This window comes from Lissotriton vulgaris, chromosome 7 (genome assembly GCF_964263255.1).
Source record: "Lissotriton vulgaris chromosome 7, aLisVul1.2, whole genome shotgun sequence".
NCBI classification, from domain to species: domain Eukaryota; kingdom Metazoa; phylum Chordata; class Amphibia; order Caudata; family Salamandridae; genus Lissotriton; species Lissotriton vulgaris.
The window spans coordinates 1516318620-1516333879 of record NC_141695.1 but is presented as its reverse complement, the minus strand read 5'-3'; the positions used below and the strand labels follow the sequence as shown (position 1 = coordinate 1516333879).

Below are 15260 nucleotides of genomic sequence, written 5' to 3'. Positions count from 1 at the left end.
AAAAGGCCCTCGACTGGTCCACGTCCTTCCTCTCCGGCAGAACCCAGAGCGTCCGCCTCCCATCCTTCCGATCCAAATCCAACTGCTTCATCTGCAGCATACCCCAGGGTTCATCCCTCAGCTCGACGCTGTTCAACGTCTACATGGCCCCCCTCACACAAGTGGCCCGCCAGCATGACCTCAACCTCATATCCTACGCCAACGACACGCATCTCATCCTCTCCCTCACCAAGGACCCACACACCGCCAAAACCAACCTCCATGAAGGAATGAAGGCCGTCGCCGAATGGATGAGAAGCAGCCGACTCAAGCTGGACTCAGACAAGATGGAGGTCCTCATCCTCGGACTGACCCCCTCAGCCTGGGACTATTCCTGGTGGCCAACCACGCTGGGAACAGAACTGACACCCACTGACCACGCACGCAACCTAGGATTAATCCTCGACTCCACCCTCTCCATGTCGAAGCAGGACAATGCCATTTCTTCCTCCTGCTACAACACCCTCCGCATGCTGCACAGGATCTACAAGTGGATCCCTACCGAACCGAGAAGAACGGTGACTCAAGCCCTCGTCAGCAGCAGACTGGACTACGGCAAAGCACTCTATGCAGGAATCCCAGCCAAACACCTGCGACGACTGCAACGCATCCAAAACGCTTCCGCCCGACTCATCCTCAATGTCCCTGGCCGCAGACACATCACCCCCCACCTGAGAGACCTACACTGGCTCCCCGTCGACAAGAGGATCACCTTCAAGCTCCTCACCCATGCACACAAAGCACTCCACAACACCGGACCAGCCTACCTTAACAGCAGACTCAGCTTCCACACCCCCACCCGCCAGCTCCGCTCCGCCAGCCTCGCCCTCGCCGCCGTCCCCCGCATCCAACGGATGACCTCCAGTGGCAGATCCTTCTCCTTCCTTGTCGCCAAGATCTGAAACACCCTCTCTACCCACCTACAGCAGACCCAGGACCTGCTTACCTTCAGAAGACTCCTCAAGGACTGGGTCTTCGAGCAGTAGCGGCACCCCCTCCCCTAAGCACCTTGAGACACTCACAGGTATGTAGCGCACTTTACAAGTACTTTGATTGATTTATTGATTGAATGTTTTGATTAGGGAAAATGCAGTCAATATCTGCAGTAAGTGTTGACATCTGTCCGGGTTAAAAAGTTGCCTGGCACTTTATCTGGGATAATTAGTGCCAGCACATGACCACTCATCAAGAAAAAACTAAAGGTGAGGTTCATTCTATACAGATTACTGGTGAGGTAGGTCTTTTTCATGCTCAAGTTGCAAATATGAATCTCATCAGGATAAGTAACTGAGGGGATCTTGGTATGAGATGAAATGTGCTCTGAATTGTAGTAAGATTTGTGATTCGTGATAACAAAACAATTCCGGCATACATTATCTGACAAAGGGGATACCTAATAATTGACTTATGGTTTGCTGGTGTTGTGAGGAATGTTGAAGGTAACTTGCCACTAAATAACACTTGTATTCTCATGAGCGTTCTCCAGAGACAGATCTCAAACAGGATGCTCTTGTGACTGCTGTGTCTTTTACTAACAAGATTATCCAGGTAAAGAGGTGTTTCTTCTAAATTATATAAGCCTGCAGTATGTGTGGTTTAATAATCTCAACCCACTGTACAGCAGTTGTATCAAATTTACTATATTATGTTTATCCTATTCCTAACCCTAACATTTGTGTTTGCGTTCCATAGAGTTAGTAGCAGAGCTGATGTCCCCCTTCTCCCTTCCTGTTCAAAAGTGTTGTTCTCCCCAGACCTCTCTTTGCACGAACCATCATAAATGTTAGTGTGAGTGTCTGGATTTAAATAATGCACACTTGAACTGAACTCATTTGTGTTCACTTTCCCTGGACCAAGTTAGTTACAGCAGGTCGCAGTGAAGTTGAAACCAGGAATTGTGCCTAAACATTGAAGTATGCCTAGTCAATGGGCCCGATTCACAGAACTAACTTAAGACAAAATCCTAAGCTGACTACCATTTTGGTATTCACAGAAGGCACTTACTCATTTCGGTATTCACAGAAGTTTTGAGTCCTAACTTTAGGACTCCAAAATGCCTTCTGTGAATACCGAAAGTCTTAAAGTTGGTATTTTTCTCAGTTTAGGAGTAGTAAAGTTAGGACTACTAACTCTAGGACTCCTAAATGCCTTCTGTGAATACCAAAAGTCTTAAAGTTAGGATTCTTCTCAGTTTAGGAGTATTAAAGTTAGGAGTACTAACTGTACTACTCCTAAATTGAGAGAAATCCTAACTTTAAGACTTTCAGTATTCACAGAAGGCATTTAGGAGTCCTAAAGGTAGGAGTCCTAACTTTACTACTCCTAAACTGAGAAAAATCCTAACTTTAATACTTTCGGTATTCACAGAAGGCATTTAGGAGTCCTAAAGTTAGGAGTCCTAACTTTACTACTCCTAAACTGAGAAAAATCCTAACTTTAAGACTTTCGGTATTCACAGAAGGCATTTAGGAGTCCTAAAGTTAGGAGTCCTAACTTTACTACTCCTAAACTGAAAAAAATCCTAATTTTAAGACTTTTAGTATTCACAGAAGGCATTTAGGAGTCCTAAAGTTAGGAATCCTAACTTCTGTGAATACCAAAATGAGTAAGTGCCTTTTGTGAATACCAAAATGAGTAAGTGCCTTCTGTGAATACTAAAATGGTAGTAAGTTTAGGATTTTGTCTTAAGTTAGTTCTGTGAATCGGGCCCTACATCTTTATATCTGCAAAAGCCTCAGTATAATGCCACATTCATGCAGTGCTACATATGTGTTTAACAAACATAAAACATTTACTTATTTGCATGTCCTCAAGATGTTATCCCCAATGAAGGATATTGCTACAATGCCATCTCTTGGACCTAGAAACGGCTGTCTGCTTCAGCCACTGTAACCAAGACAGATCCACAGATACATGACATGTGCCAAATTTGTTCCGCAGGTGGATTGATTGTCTTTTCTAAATATTTTTGCTTCTCTATTGCAACTTGTCCCTTCAAAGCCCAGAGACACAAAAGACACATGCAAATATTACCATTGACAAAAGAAGTAAGAAATATTAAAGAATGCTTACTTTGAAGACAGACTTTTCCTTTTAGATCTTTCATACATGTTTCTGATGCCTGCTGTGACTGTGATAGAAAAAAAAGAGATTGAGATTAAGAGAGGGTCAGGATCAGAGTAAAAAAGGTAGAGAGTGTTATAGCAAAACATGCACAGGTCATTAAGCATTTTTCAACATATTTGTGCCGGAGAGAGTTTGCTGTGGCTACAGACCATAAACCACTAGTCTTCATTTGGAATGATAAAGGGTTAAGAAATGCCAGTCCTAGGTTGATACACTTGTTTTCTAAGTTATATGATTACAACTTCACCATAAGACACATTCTAGGAGGAAAAAACTTCAAAGCAGATTTTCTTTCCAGATGCCTTTCTAATTCCAGTAGTGATGAAATGATTGTAGAAGAAAAGTAAGTTGTTGTGGACTTACTGGATGGGTTTGTGTTAGCTAAAGATGTTATTTCTTGTCTTGAGTGGGACCATGCATCTGTTTCTGCCACATCTCCAGTGACTCTCAAGAGATTCATTTGTAATGGAAGGCCAAAAGAAGGTCAAGTTGGAGAGGACCTCATTTCTTACTCTAAAGTCAAGGATGAATTAAGTGTGCAAGGTATTTTTATCTTGAGAGATTCTTCACTCATTCCCCCTGTTTGTTTAAGAAACAAATTAGTTGCATTCGCTCACAAAGGACATGTGAGCATCACAGGAACCAAGAAGAGGTTACGTCTTCATTACTGGTGGCCTGGAATGGGCAATCTGGTTAAGACTATTGTGAACAGCTGTAGAGAGTGTGGTCATGAGAAGAAGGCTCTTTGCACTCATACCTCTCCTTTGTGCCCTGTCAGTTTTCCTCAGAGACCTTGGGAAAAATTAGGATTCCACTATATTGGTCCCATCGGCGGGTTGAATGCTGGATACAGAAACATTTTGACGGTGGTAGACTATTTTTCCAAGTGGGTTTCATTTAAATTTTTGAAAGAACCTAACACTGACAATGTGATTGATTTTTAAAAACATTTTTTTTTTCAAATGGTATTCCCGCATTTCTGGTGTCAGATAATGGGGTTCAATTTGTTTCAAACAATATGAGAAGTTTTTAAAATAATTTTGGTGTTAAGTACCTCACCACTGCTTTCTATAGTCAACAAGGAAATGGTTTAGTGGAGAGAGTATATCGCATTTTGAAAGACTCCATTCAGCTTGCTTGTTCTTCTGTGCTACACGTGCAGGATGTGGTGAGCTAAAAAAACTTGTCCTACAATAATCCCCCTCACACCACTACAGGTGTTACACCCTTTACTTTGTTGAGGGGTAGACAGTCTTTTAATGATTTGTCCCGAGAATGGGTCATTGCCAATTCTGGTGTTCATAACTGTACTCCTGATCATGATCAGGTGAGAATACGAGTGAACGATTGCCAAGCCAAATCTAAACTCAGGAATGATGATTCCAAGCGAGTTAAGGAGGAATATTTTGTTGTGGGAGAACGTATCCGTGTCAGGAGACCGTTTAAAAAAAAAGGGGTTCTCAGTTTTATCTTGAGAATGAAATTGTTAAAGTTAGCAATCATTCAGTCATGGTTACTGGTAGAAAGTGGTGTATCAAAAGGAATGTTGCAAAAGTTAATAGTGGTCTTATAAAAACCTCTGAACTATTCCATAGATGGTGTGAAGGGAAATGTGGTATCCTGGCTGCAGTGCATGCATCCTGCTCCATGGCAACTGGATGATGCTCTGTAGTAAGATTCCAGAATGAACAGTACCCCACTTTGAATGAAGAGCCCTCGCAGGTGAATGTGCAGGATGATTATGAAATGTCTACATTATTTGGTGACTCTCCTGCTTTGAAAGAGCAGGTGAAGGTACAGGAAAGTTATATAAATTAAGGGTTGGCAGAGGAATCAAAAACGTTGTCTAAAGAAGCTACTGGATCTGATTACTCTAATCTCATGGAGTTGTCACACTCTAGACAAAGGTTTAAAACAAAGTATCTTGAAAATTATGTAGTTTAATTTTGCACAATAATTGATTGTTTTTTGTTCTTACATACTTCATTCTTCTCAACTGAGAATTATTTTATTGTTATTCTTCTGTTTATTTTTGTTTTTGAAGGGGGGAGGTGTATTATATCCTTATGTTATTCTGTTTCTCCATGTATTACTGAGTTGCATCTTTCAATGCCTTTGGTTTTCTAGCACAGTCGAATGTTAGACTCTTGGAAGCTCCAGTAGAGCAGTTTGTTACTGGTGGCTGATGATGGGAGTTGCTTTGTGAGGGTCCTTGGTGCTGTACTCTAACTTTTGAAATAAACTTATCTTCTCACCCTGCAACCATCGTGGACTGCCTAATTTAAGGATGCAACACAGGCCTAAGGCAAGATCGAGAAAAGCACGCACAGGCAGAGAGAAATAAAGATTTAGAGAAGGCGGAGAGGGAGAGTAAAAGAGGGAGAGACGTACAGATGCGTTTCACCGTATAATGAGGCAATTTAACAAATTAGATGCAGATTTAGGATTTATAGGATTTAAATATGATAAAATGCACTGTTAAAAAAGTGGACGGAATATGCTTCACCTTTTAGATGGAGTAACCTGTCCACGAAACTCTAAAACACGCCTCTAGTTTACAGACAATAGGCTGGCCGGCTTATTGAGCAATCCCATTTATACCATATACAAAACTCTTTCCACAATAACAAGGTTGTGAAAGATGAAGCAGGTCCTTTGAGGCAGGTCCATGCAGTGCAGTTTTCAAGTGACTCTGGTGGTATGGAGTCAAAAAGGCAAGCAAACAACTGTCATACACCGGTTCTGATGACTCAGAGGGATAATGCATCTACTGCGGGATCTGTGTTGGACCACACAATGGTCTCAAATTTGAATTAGTCGCACTGGGAGATTAAGGTTCTGTCTTCAATTGCCATTAGTTATCTGGTTTAAGGCATGTTAGAACTAGTTGTAAAAGAAAAAAAAGAGGCCTCGATTGTGATGTCCCTGTGTCTGACCCAAAAAAAGTCTGACACCAAGGTGTTTGGAATTTATCAGGTGCAATTATTATAGGGCATTCAGAGTTTTATCCAGAAAATGTGGCGTAACGTGTGGATTTTGGTGCTTATGTCAACCTAATGTTCATGCCCCTGTATTGACCATGCCTTTTCCCTGCAGTAAATATATGCAGCTTTGACCTAATGAAATTTATCAGGGCCACATCATAATTAAAATTACCATCTGCTTTGGCAGGTACCTCCCCTGTCACAACCTGGGAGGGGGTGTGGGGGCGGTGAGGGGTGGGGGTGCTGTCATGACCTAGACTATGACGTGATAATGCAAGCGAAAAATATAGGGTGAGGCAAAAACTATGATTTTCCAGTGGATATACTTTTTGCTCCTGCTCCGCATTAGCCAGACTTCAGTGGCTTGCCTGCCACTAAAAAAACACGCGAAATTATCAAAAAATCTGTTGCTAAGAGGTTTGCCAGCCTGTTATCTTTGTTAAATTACTTAATTTCGGGACTTTTGTTTCAAAGGCCTTTATTTAGGGGTGTGAAATTGCAGCAAGTCAGATGCTGAGGCCTTTGAACAATGAGAATAAACAGTCCCAGCCCTACAATAATATTGGGATGCAGGATGGATGAGATAATATAGGGATAATATGGGGAGGCAACACTGACAACAGTTTTTTTTTTTTATTAAAGACCTTTATTGAAAGCAAAGCCATTGACGCCACCAAGTCTGTACATTTTCACATTGCACTATATCACATTTTAGGAAAAACATGCGAGCGATGATCGAGAAGAAACGTACACAGCCAATTTGCCGGCATCCCGGGGGCCCGGCGGCGCAATTATGAGTCGTTATTCCAGTATAACCAAGTGCAACGTCTCTCCAAAGGCATCTTATTGGGGCAGTGTGTCAACTGGCAATCCCCTACTGTGATCGCGGCAAAAAGGTCTAGAATTGAGATAAGGTCTTTAGAACTACCCCAACTAATCCCCTACCCCCCCCCCGAGTGTGTCATTGGAACTGCTAACCCCAGTCAGTCATGTGTACCTCAAGGTGTGCCTGCCCTGCAACCCGTGCCGTCCCACCGTAAATGCCTGTCCCCCCCAGTGCTACCCTAAATCGTGTCCCAGGGTCCAGAACCTCAGTGTGCCCCCCCCGTCCCGAAACTCACCCCAACCCACTCCCCTCGGGGAAAGAAATGCATGCGTTCAAGCCACTATTCCACCACCCGGTCCTGGAGTTCAGCTACTTCAGAAGTGTCAGAGTCGCCATCCTCCCCCTTATGCAGGTATTCTTTGTAAAGATCCCAGAAATTCTTGGGCCTACTCCTGGGCGGTAACAGGTCGCTGTACAGTTCTGTCTGAGTGCAGCAGTACTGTAGGTCTCGCAACCATCTCGCTTTGGCAGGTAGGGGCCCATGCATCCAACAGGCCGCAACCACCCTCCTGGCCAACAGCAGGGCCATATCGACTAGCCGGCGCAGAGAAGGGGCCAATGGCTTAGAGTAACCAAGAAGCACAAGCGCCGGGGTGCGCGGCAAGGTCTCCCCCAGAATCTGGTCAAGTTCCGCAAATACCTCCCCCCAGAATGCCTGTACACCGGGACAAAGCCACGCCAAATGGAAGAAGTTTGCCACCAATGTGCGGCAACGCTCACACTCAGCAGTGGGGCGTAGGCCATAGCGGTACAGTCGCTCAGGGGTATAGTACACCCGCTGTAGGAATTTGAAATGCACCAGCCTGTGCCTGCCATTCAGGGAAATCTTGCGCGTGCTGGAGCAGCAGTATCGCCACATAACGTCATCTATGGGGGTTTGCAAATCGTCCTGCCAGGCCGCTCTAGCTTTAGAGGGTTGTAGGCGCTGATGCGCCACTCCCAACCTGTTGACCTGTGAAATTAGCTTAGCAGAAGACGTGGATTTAATTATATAGGTCAGTTCCGGGATCTCCTCAGGCTCCTCCACAGTAGGGCCCAGGACCTCTTGGAACGCAGAGCGAAGTCTGTGAAATTGAAATTTCTGTAGCAAGGAGGGGCCCGACTCTGTAGTAGTGAGTTGGTCCCAGGTTTTCAAAGTGCCCTCCGAGAACAAGTCCTCCATCCTCGCTATGCTGAGGGCACGCAAGGCCTTGAATACCCCTCTCTCGCCCAACGGGTCCAGCCAGAGGGCCCATTCTACAGGCATCAATGGGGAGTACAAAAGGGCGCAGCCGCGGGAACGCATCAGAGAGTTCCAGGCATGATTGGTCGCTTTAAGGGAGTCCATCCGCCCGATCGACCGATCCGTGGGTAGGCAAATAGTGGCAGGCAGAAGGAGTGGGTCCGCAAACAACCGCTCCAATATGAGGTGCGGCGTGCGTGCGTCACCATGGATCCACGAGTGCAGGTGCGAGGCCTGCGCAACTCGATAGTAGCGCTCTAGATCTGGAGCTCCCAGGCCCCCCATCTCACAAGGGAGAGTCAGGATCGTCCACTGTACTCTTGGTTGCTTACCACCCCAGGCCAGCCGGATCATGACTTGGGTGAGTTGTTTAAAAAATGCTCTCGACAGGACCACAGGTATGTTGAGGAAAAGGAACAGGAACCGGGGAAGCACTATCATTTTCATGAGAGCGATCCTGCCCAGAAGAGAGAGCGGGAGTTTGATCCAGGCATCAACATCATCAACCAATTTATTGTAAGCAACTCCGTAGCTGTCCCTGACGAGGACCTCAGGATCTGTATGCAGGCGGATACCCAGATAACGGACTGAGTCAGAGGACCACTGTAGTGGGTACTCCATAGCAAAAGGTTGTGTCACCGGGGTGAGAGGAAAAGCAATGGACTTGTCCCAGTTCACTCTCAGGCCCGAGAGCGAGCCAAAGCGGACTACCTCCCGGAGAACCGAGGTCAGGTTAGATTATGGGTTCCGGACATACAGTAGAGTGTCATCCGCGTACGTCGAAATCCCTATTTTGTAAGTGGGAAAACTTATACCCTCCAGACTGTGGTACTCCCGTATGGCGCAAGAGAGGGGTTCCGCGACCAATGCATAGAGCAACGGGGACAGAGGGCAGCCCTGCCGAGTGCCTCTACCAATGTGTACCGGCTCCGACACCCTGTCTCCCAGCCGTAGTCTGGCAGTAGGCCGATGGTATAGCGCCCCAATCCTCTGCAGGAACGGTTCTCCAAGGCCCAGCTTTCGAAGTACTCTAACCATGAAAGGCCACTCAACTGAGTCGAATGCCTTTTCCATGTCAAGGAAGATTGCCAGCGCGCTGTTCTCCTGCTTGACATGTTGCATTGTGACCATCACCGTGCGTATGTTGTAGGTTAAATTCCTGCATGGGACAAATCCGGACTGCTCCGGGGCGACAAGCTCTGGGACCAATAAAGCCAGCCGATTGGCCAGAACTTTGGCATAGATCTTTGCATCCACGTTCAGCAGGCTGAGCGGCCTGTACGAGCCGCAAAGGTCCTGAGGTTTCCCTGGCTTAGGTATAGTGATCAGCAACGCCTCACACATGGTGGGCGGCATCTCGCCATCCTCGCAGATTGAATCAAAGAGGGCAACCAAGTGCGGGAGCAGAATGTCCTTGAAGGCTTTATAAAAGCCAACCGTGAGTCCGTCGGAACCCGGCGCACTCCCCGATCTCATGCTCGCGAGAGCCTCCAGTATTTCGTCCTGGTGAAAGGGGGCCATCAAAAATTCCCTATCCGAGGTCTTGAGGAACGGCATGGCAATGTGTTCCAAATAGTCGTCCATTTCGCCCTCCACTCCCTGCGTCTTGGACTGATATAGTTCAGCGTAATATCGTCTAAAGGTACCTAGTATCTGCTCCTCGTCTGAGACCGCGTCACCCTCCGGGGTCCTAAGCTCCTCAACAACTAGCGGCCGTCGAGAGCCCCGAACCATGCGAGCCAGCAAGGCACCTGGCCTCTCCCCCTCACCGTACACTCGGGCAGTGTCGTACTTGCCCATATAAAGAATCTCTCTATCCGCCAGAGCCTGAAACTTGGACAGGAGTTGGGTGAGCGCCGGGCCTTCTGCATTACCAAGTGTCGACAATTGTCGAGCCTCCAGCTCCGCTATCCTAGTCTCCAGAGCAGTGAGTTCCCGCCTGATGGAACGTAGCACACTAGAGTGCTTAGACATAGCAATACCCCTAATGTACACCTTAAAAGCCTCCCAAACTGTAAAAAAGTCTTCGACCGAGCCAAGGTTGGTAGTGAAGTATTGTTCTATCTCTTCCGCAAGCTCCCCCCGGAAAGCGTCATCTAGCAAAGCGAAAGGAGGGAACCTCCAAGTGAAGGCCGGAATCCCCTTTCTGGCAGTGGAGAGGTGTAAGAGAATGGGGGAGTGGTCCGAGAGTGTGCGTGGGAGCACCTCGCTGGTGCTGATACCGCCCAGGACCGAGGGAGATGCTAACCAGTAATCTATCCTAGTGTGCACATTGTGAAAGGCAGAGTAGTGCGTGAAGCCGCCCTTCGTGGGGTGTTTGTCTCTCCAGACATCCACTAGGTCCAATTTAGTTATCTCGGCTTTCATATGTGTGGCAGAAGCCACCGGGCGCCGAGTAGGGCCCGCGGAGCGGTCCCTGGACGGGTCGAACACAAAATTTAAGTCCCCCCCCCCATAACATCCCAGGCTGAGCATGTGACCTGCAAAGAGCAGACAGAGTCGCATAGAATTCAGGGTGATCATAATTGGGGCCATAAACATTTACTACCAGCAGATCAAGACCCTTACCCACACACCTAGCAAGGACGTACCTGCCCTCCGTGTCTACGTGTACCGGGATCAATTTCAGTTGTGATGTAGGATTGGCCCAAATTAACACCCCACGGGCGTGTGTCGTGAAGCCTGCAGCCACTATGTTCCCCGCCAACCCCCTAGATTGTAACATCCTGCTAGTGAGTGGTAAGTGCGTTTCCTGCAACAGGGCTAGATCGACATGACGTCTATGGAGATAGCCGAGGACCTTCCTCAGTTTACGAAAGTCGTTCAGGCCCCGAACATTCCAGGTCATCAATTTCAGCTTATTCGGGATGCTCGTGGGTACATTCAGCGCAGCATTAGACATTGCATAGGCTCATGAGTTGTATTAGCAGCAGGGATGGACAAAACAGGGCACAGCAGTACATTTGATCTCAAAGTCGCCAATCAGCATTTCCAAACAGGCACCGTTCCACATAGCAGTCCACACTCAATATGAACAAACCCCCCAAACAACCCAAGGCAACAACCCCCCCCAACTGTCCAGTCCCTCGGCCCACCCCCATACCCCCGCCCACCCACAGCCGACCACCCCCAACCAGGTCAGACAGGTCCCAAAGATCCCCCCCATCAACCCTCAAGAAGAAGAGTATTCGTCAGTTCGATACCAACTTCCTGGAGAGTCGCACAACAAAAGGCACCGGGGCGAAGCGCGCCAAAATAGTACAACACCGCAAACTGTCTCAATGAAGAGTTCCGATCGGCACCTCGATCCTGCCCCACTTGTAGATCAGTGCCCTTCGAGTAGCAAGTATAACAACCCCAACACAACCCTACCAGCCCCCCCAACGATTCAGCAGTGTTCAGACCCCCCCCCTATTAGTGATAAACGACCTCCTCACCGGCAGTCCATAAGGCATATGTCCGGGCTGTGTGGCCGCCGCCCCACCAAATAGGTCCGGCAGCTCTCATGTAGACCAGACTTACCGCCCCTATTGGGGTGGCGCAGCTGTACCAGGTTGCGGCGACCCACACACGCTGAGAAGATCCAATTGTCCCGGCAGTGCCCTCTAATCCTGTTCTTCCAGATTCGATGCTGAGCCAGCGTCGTCTTCCTGGCTATGCCTAGCCTCCTTTCGCTCCCGTGTCCATGACTTTAGGGATTTCTGGAGTACTTTCGGATCCGTAAAGAAATACGAACGCCCTCCTGTGTTGATGCGAAGCTTGGCGGGGTACAGCATCGCGTAGTCAAGGCCCAGAGTACGCAGTTGTTTTTCATACGGCGCAAACTGTCGCCTCTCCTCCTGAACTTTGGCCGTAAAGTCCGGGTAGAGGGAGATGTCCATACCCTCAGGTAGGAGCTTGCCCTTCTCCCTCGCCAAGCGCAAAGCAGTGTCTCTATCGCGGTAGTTAAGGAGCTTCGTGATGATGGGGCGAGGTGGCCCGCCAGGCTGCGGTTGGGGGCCCAACGTGCGGCGGGCCCGTTCCACTATGAACAGAGGGGAAAAAGCCTCCTCCCCGAGCAGCAGTTTCAGCAATTTTTCTACGAAGAGTTCCATCTTCCCTGTTTGCGTGGTTTCCGCCACTCCTGTAATACGGATGTTGGCTCTGCGTGAGCGTGCCTCCAAGTCCTCAGTTTTATCACGGATAACTTGTAGAAGTCTATCGAACTGCTTTCTATCTTTGTCCCACTCAGTCTGGGCTTCCTCTGCTTCGGTGAGTCGACGTTCCGCCATGTCCAGGCGCTCCGCGTGTTTGCCCACTCGCTCCGCCATACGGTCCATGCGGTAGGACAAAGCGTCTATCTTAGTGCCCACAGACGCAATGCTGTCCTGGATGACCTTTTCCATGGCGGCCAGCATGTCCCGGAGCTCCGAGGATGCTGGGGTGGCCGCATCGGCTCCCTTCGGGGATGACTCCGGGGCCGTCGCATCAGGCCCTTTCGGTCTGCGCCGTTCAAAGGAGAGCTTTGCCTGGGCTGCGTCATTTTTCCCCATCTTCTGCCCCTGTAGCAGAGGGACCCAGAACAAAGAGGCGTCTCGCAGTCGGCAGGCCGCAGGGGCAATACAGGGGATACTCCAGCCAGCGATCCACTGCCACTAGATGCCAAGTCTGAGCCAGAGGCCCGATGCAGCTAAGATGGCGTCCCTAATGGCGGACAAACCGCCTCCGATCACTTCGGCAGAACCCACACTCGCTAGACACAGGGTGTTGTTAGGGCGCCGATGCCAGCACCAGTCAACGTCGCACCACCGAGGCGTGAGGGAGCGGGGACAGCAGGTCGCCACAGTGGGGATCCGGACCGGTGATCACATCAAAATGGCGATCGCTCCGCTTCGTGGTTCGGGTGCTCCGTGTCCTCTCAATTAATGACCCTCCACTCGGTAGGCCAAGTCGTTCCGATGTGGGGCAATCGCAGACAAAAGGGGGGGAGGACGCTCCGGCAATGGAAAAGTCCAGGTGTTAGTCCGGTCGGTGATCAGCCCGTCCTCTGCCGGCACGGAGGCTGCACGTCAGGCGACGTCGCCCGGCCACCTCTCCAGGATAGTGCGCAGCTTCAGGCCCAGTCCCCACCGGCCGAGTCGCCAGGAGTCGCTTCTCAAATAACTTGGAGAGGCTCGCCAGCAAATGTCCAAAGAGGCCCCCAATAGAATCTAGGGGTGCCGGCGGGTGTAGGAGCGCCCGCTATGGCATATAGGACACGGTTTAGGATAGATTAACAGGATTATTCCGGGGCTTAGGCGAGGAGCCGAGAGCTCACGCGTCCGCCATCGACGCCGGCTAGCTCCGCTCCCCCCACTGACAACTGTTTTATTCATTCCAAATATCGGTTCTGGTAAAGCTGGTCCTCGTCCACTATAGATGAAAGACCACCACTATACTGAGCTTTACCTTTGGTAGGCTTTGGATTGACCTTGCTGCTCCTGGTCACAGGGGTCATGAAAGCAGTGGGCAGCAGCAAAAGCGATTACAACTTTGTAAGCCCTCTATCTTTTGTGTTTTCCACTTTTTGAACTTCCCAAGCTGCTAAGCACTAAATATAAGGTTGTTGATGGGCTAAGAGTTGGCCCAGTGGTCCAAACCATCACTGTGAAGATTTTAAAGAGGGTTGCCACAAGGTGTGTGCTGTCACTTTTGAGATTTAACGAGAGGCAAGATGGTTACTGTGTAGGTACGCAGCTAGTGGCTCTAATCTCCTTGCCCCTCTCACCCAAAAAATGCGGTCAGCAGCCGATACAATCTGGGCCTTAATAATAAATGAAAAGGATACCAGAGAGGGATGAGGAGAAAGTGGTTGTTCTCCTGTACGAGTGGAGCCCCGAAGGGATGGATCAGCGTGGCGGCTCTTCCTCAAGCCTGCACATCTCAGAGAAGCAGTGGCATGAACAGCAGGTGGGCGGATCTGTTCAGAATGGTTACAGGCGGGCATCTGCGTATTGGACCAAGCACTCCTTGGGTGTTTGCAATGCTTTTTATGCCTCCCTAAGTTACTCCTGGAGAAAGGAGACACTGTATGTGGCCTGGCACAGACTGTCACAGCTAACAAGGGATAGATAAAAGAATCACCTCAAGACCAATCAGGCAACGGTGCAGGTAAGCATTTAGAGTCTAAACCTGCTAAACACCTCTCTGATAGCCTGGGGTAGGGTGGAGGAAGAATTTGTCAGACAGCGCAGCCAATCTAGCAAGGAAACCTCCGTTTGTGGCTTCTGTAGTGCCAGGGGATGCACTTCCTTCCCTGGCTACACCACAACCAGCAAGTACTGAATGTTTTCAATCAAAATGTATAACTAACGATCCTGTACCCAGGTCCATCAAGGCACCCTGGATGAAGGAGAACCATGCTCAGAGTTGCTGGTCTTTGAGGCTGGCGAGGTGCTGCATGAGATTTTTATTCAACGGCATACCTTAACTTTAACATTGGGGCCTTCAGTCACGTCTGGTGCATAAATCAAAATGGGGAGAGAATGGACCACTTGTCCTATGTCACTAGGGTCTTACTTAACATTGAGGACCATCCTTGTAAAAAAAAAACATATACGGACACAGGCGTTGGGCGGTATATGTTGATTCTCCGCCTTCTTGTGCCGCAACAGCATGATCATTGGGTCTTTTCCTTTGTTCAGTATGCTGACCTACACATGGAGGAAGACCAACTGGATTGACAGCAGTGGTCAGAAATAAAAGAGGACGTGCTTGTGCCCCAAAAAAGTGAAATAAAATTCCTAACACCAAGTCTTGTGTATTTTATTCCTGAAATCTATGATGTGGGAAACTAAAAACAAGGACGTGTGTCTATAGACCCAGTTACTGGTCTATCGCACTGGTGATGGTGGTCAACATTTTTCAGCCTCTTGGGACCTTTAGAGGCTTTCGTCAGGACCAATCAGTTAAGAGCTCAATTGTGGCTCCTAAAATGAAAGAGAGGGGTGTATTGTACTCACCACCCTTGTAGTTTATGATCAGA

General features: G+C 48.4%; 1 protein-coding gene across 1 annotated transcript in view; it reads right to left on the bottom strand.

Moving 5' to 3' along the window:
* Nucleotides 1–15260, bottom strand: part of LOC147705913 (uncharacterized) — a 336615-nt gene that overhangs the window by 12732 nt on the left and 308623 nt on the right. Inside the window, exon 13 of the mRNA XM_086929576.1 lies at nucleotides 3112–3169. Coding sequence (XP_086785702.1) covers nucleotides 3112–3169 — 58 coding nt within the window. The remainder of the gene's footprint in view (nucleotides 1–3111; nucleotides 3170–15260) is intronic.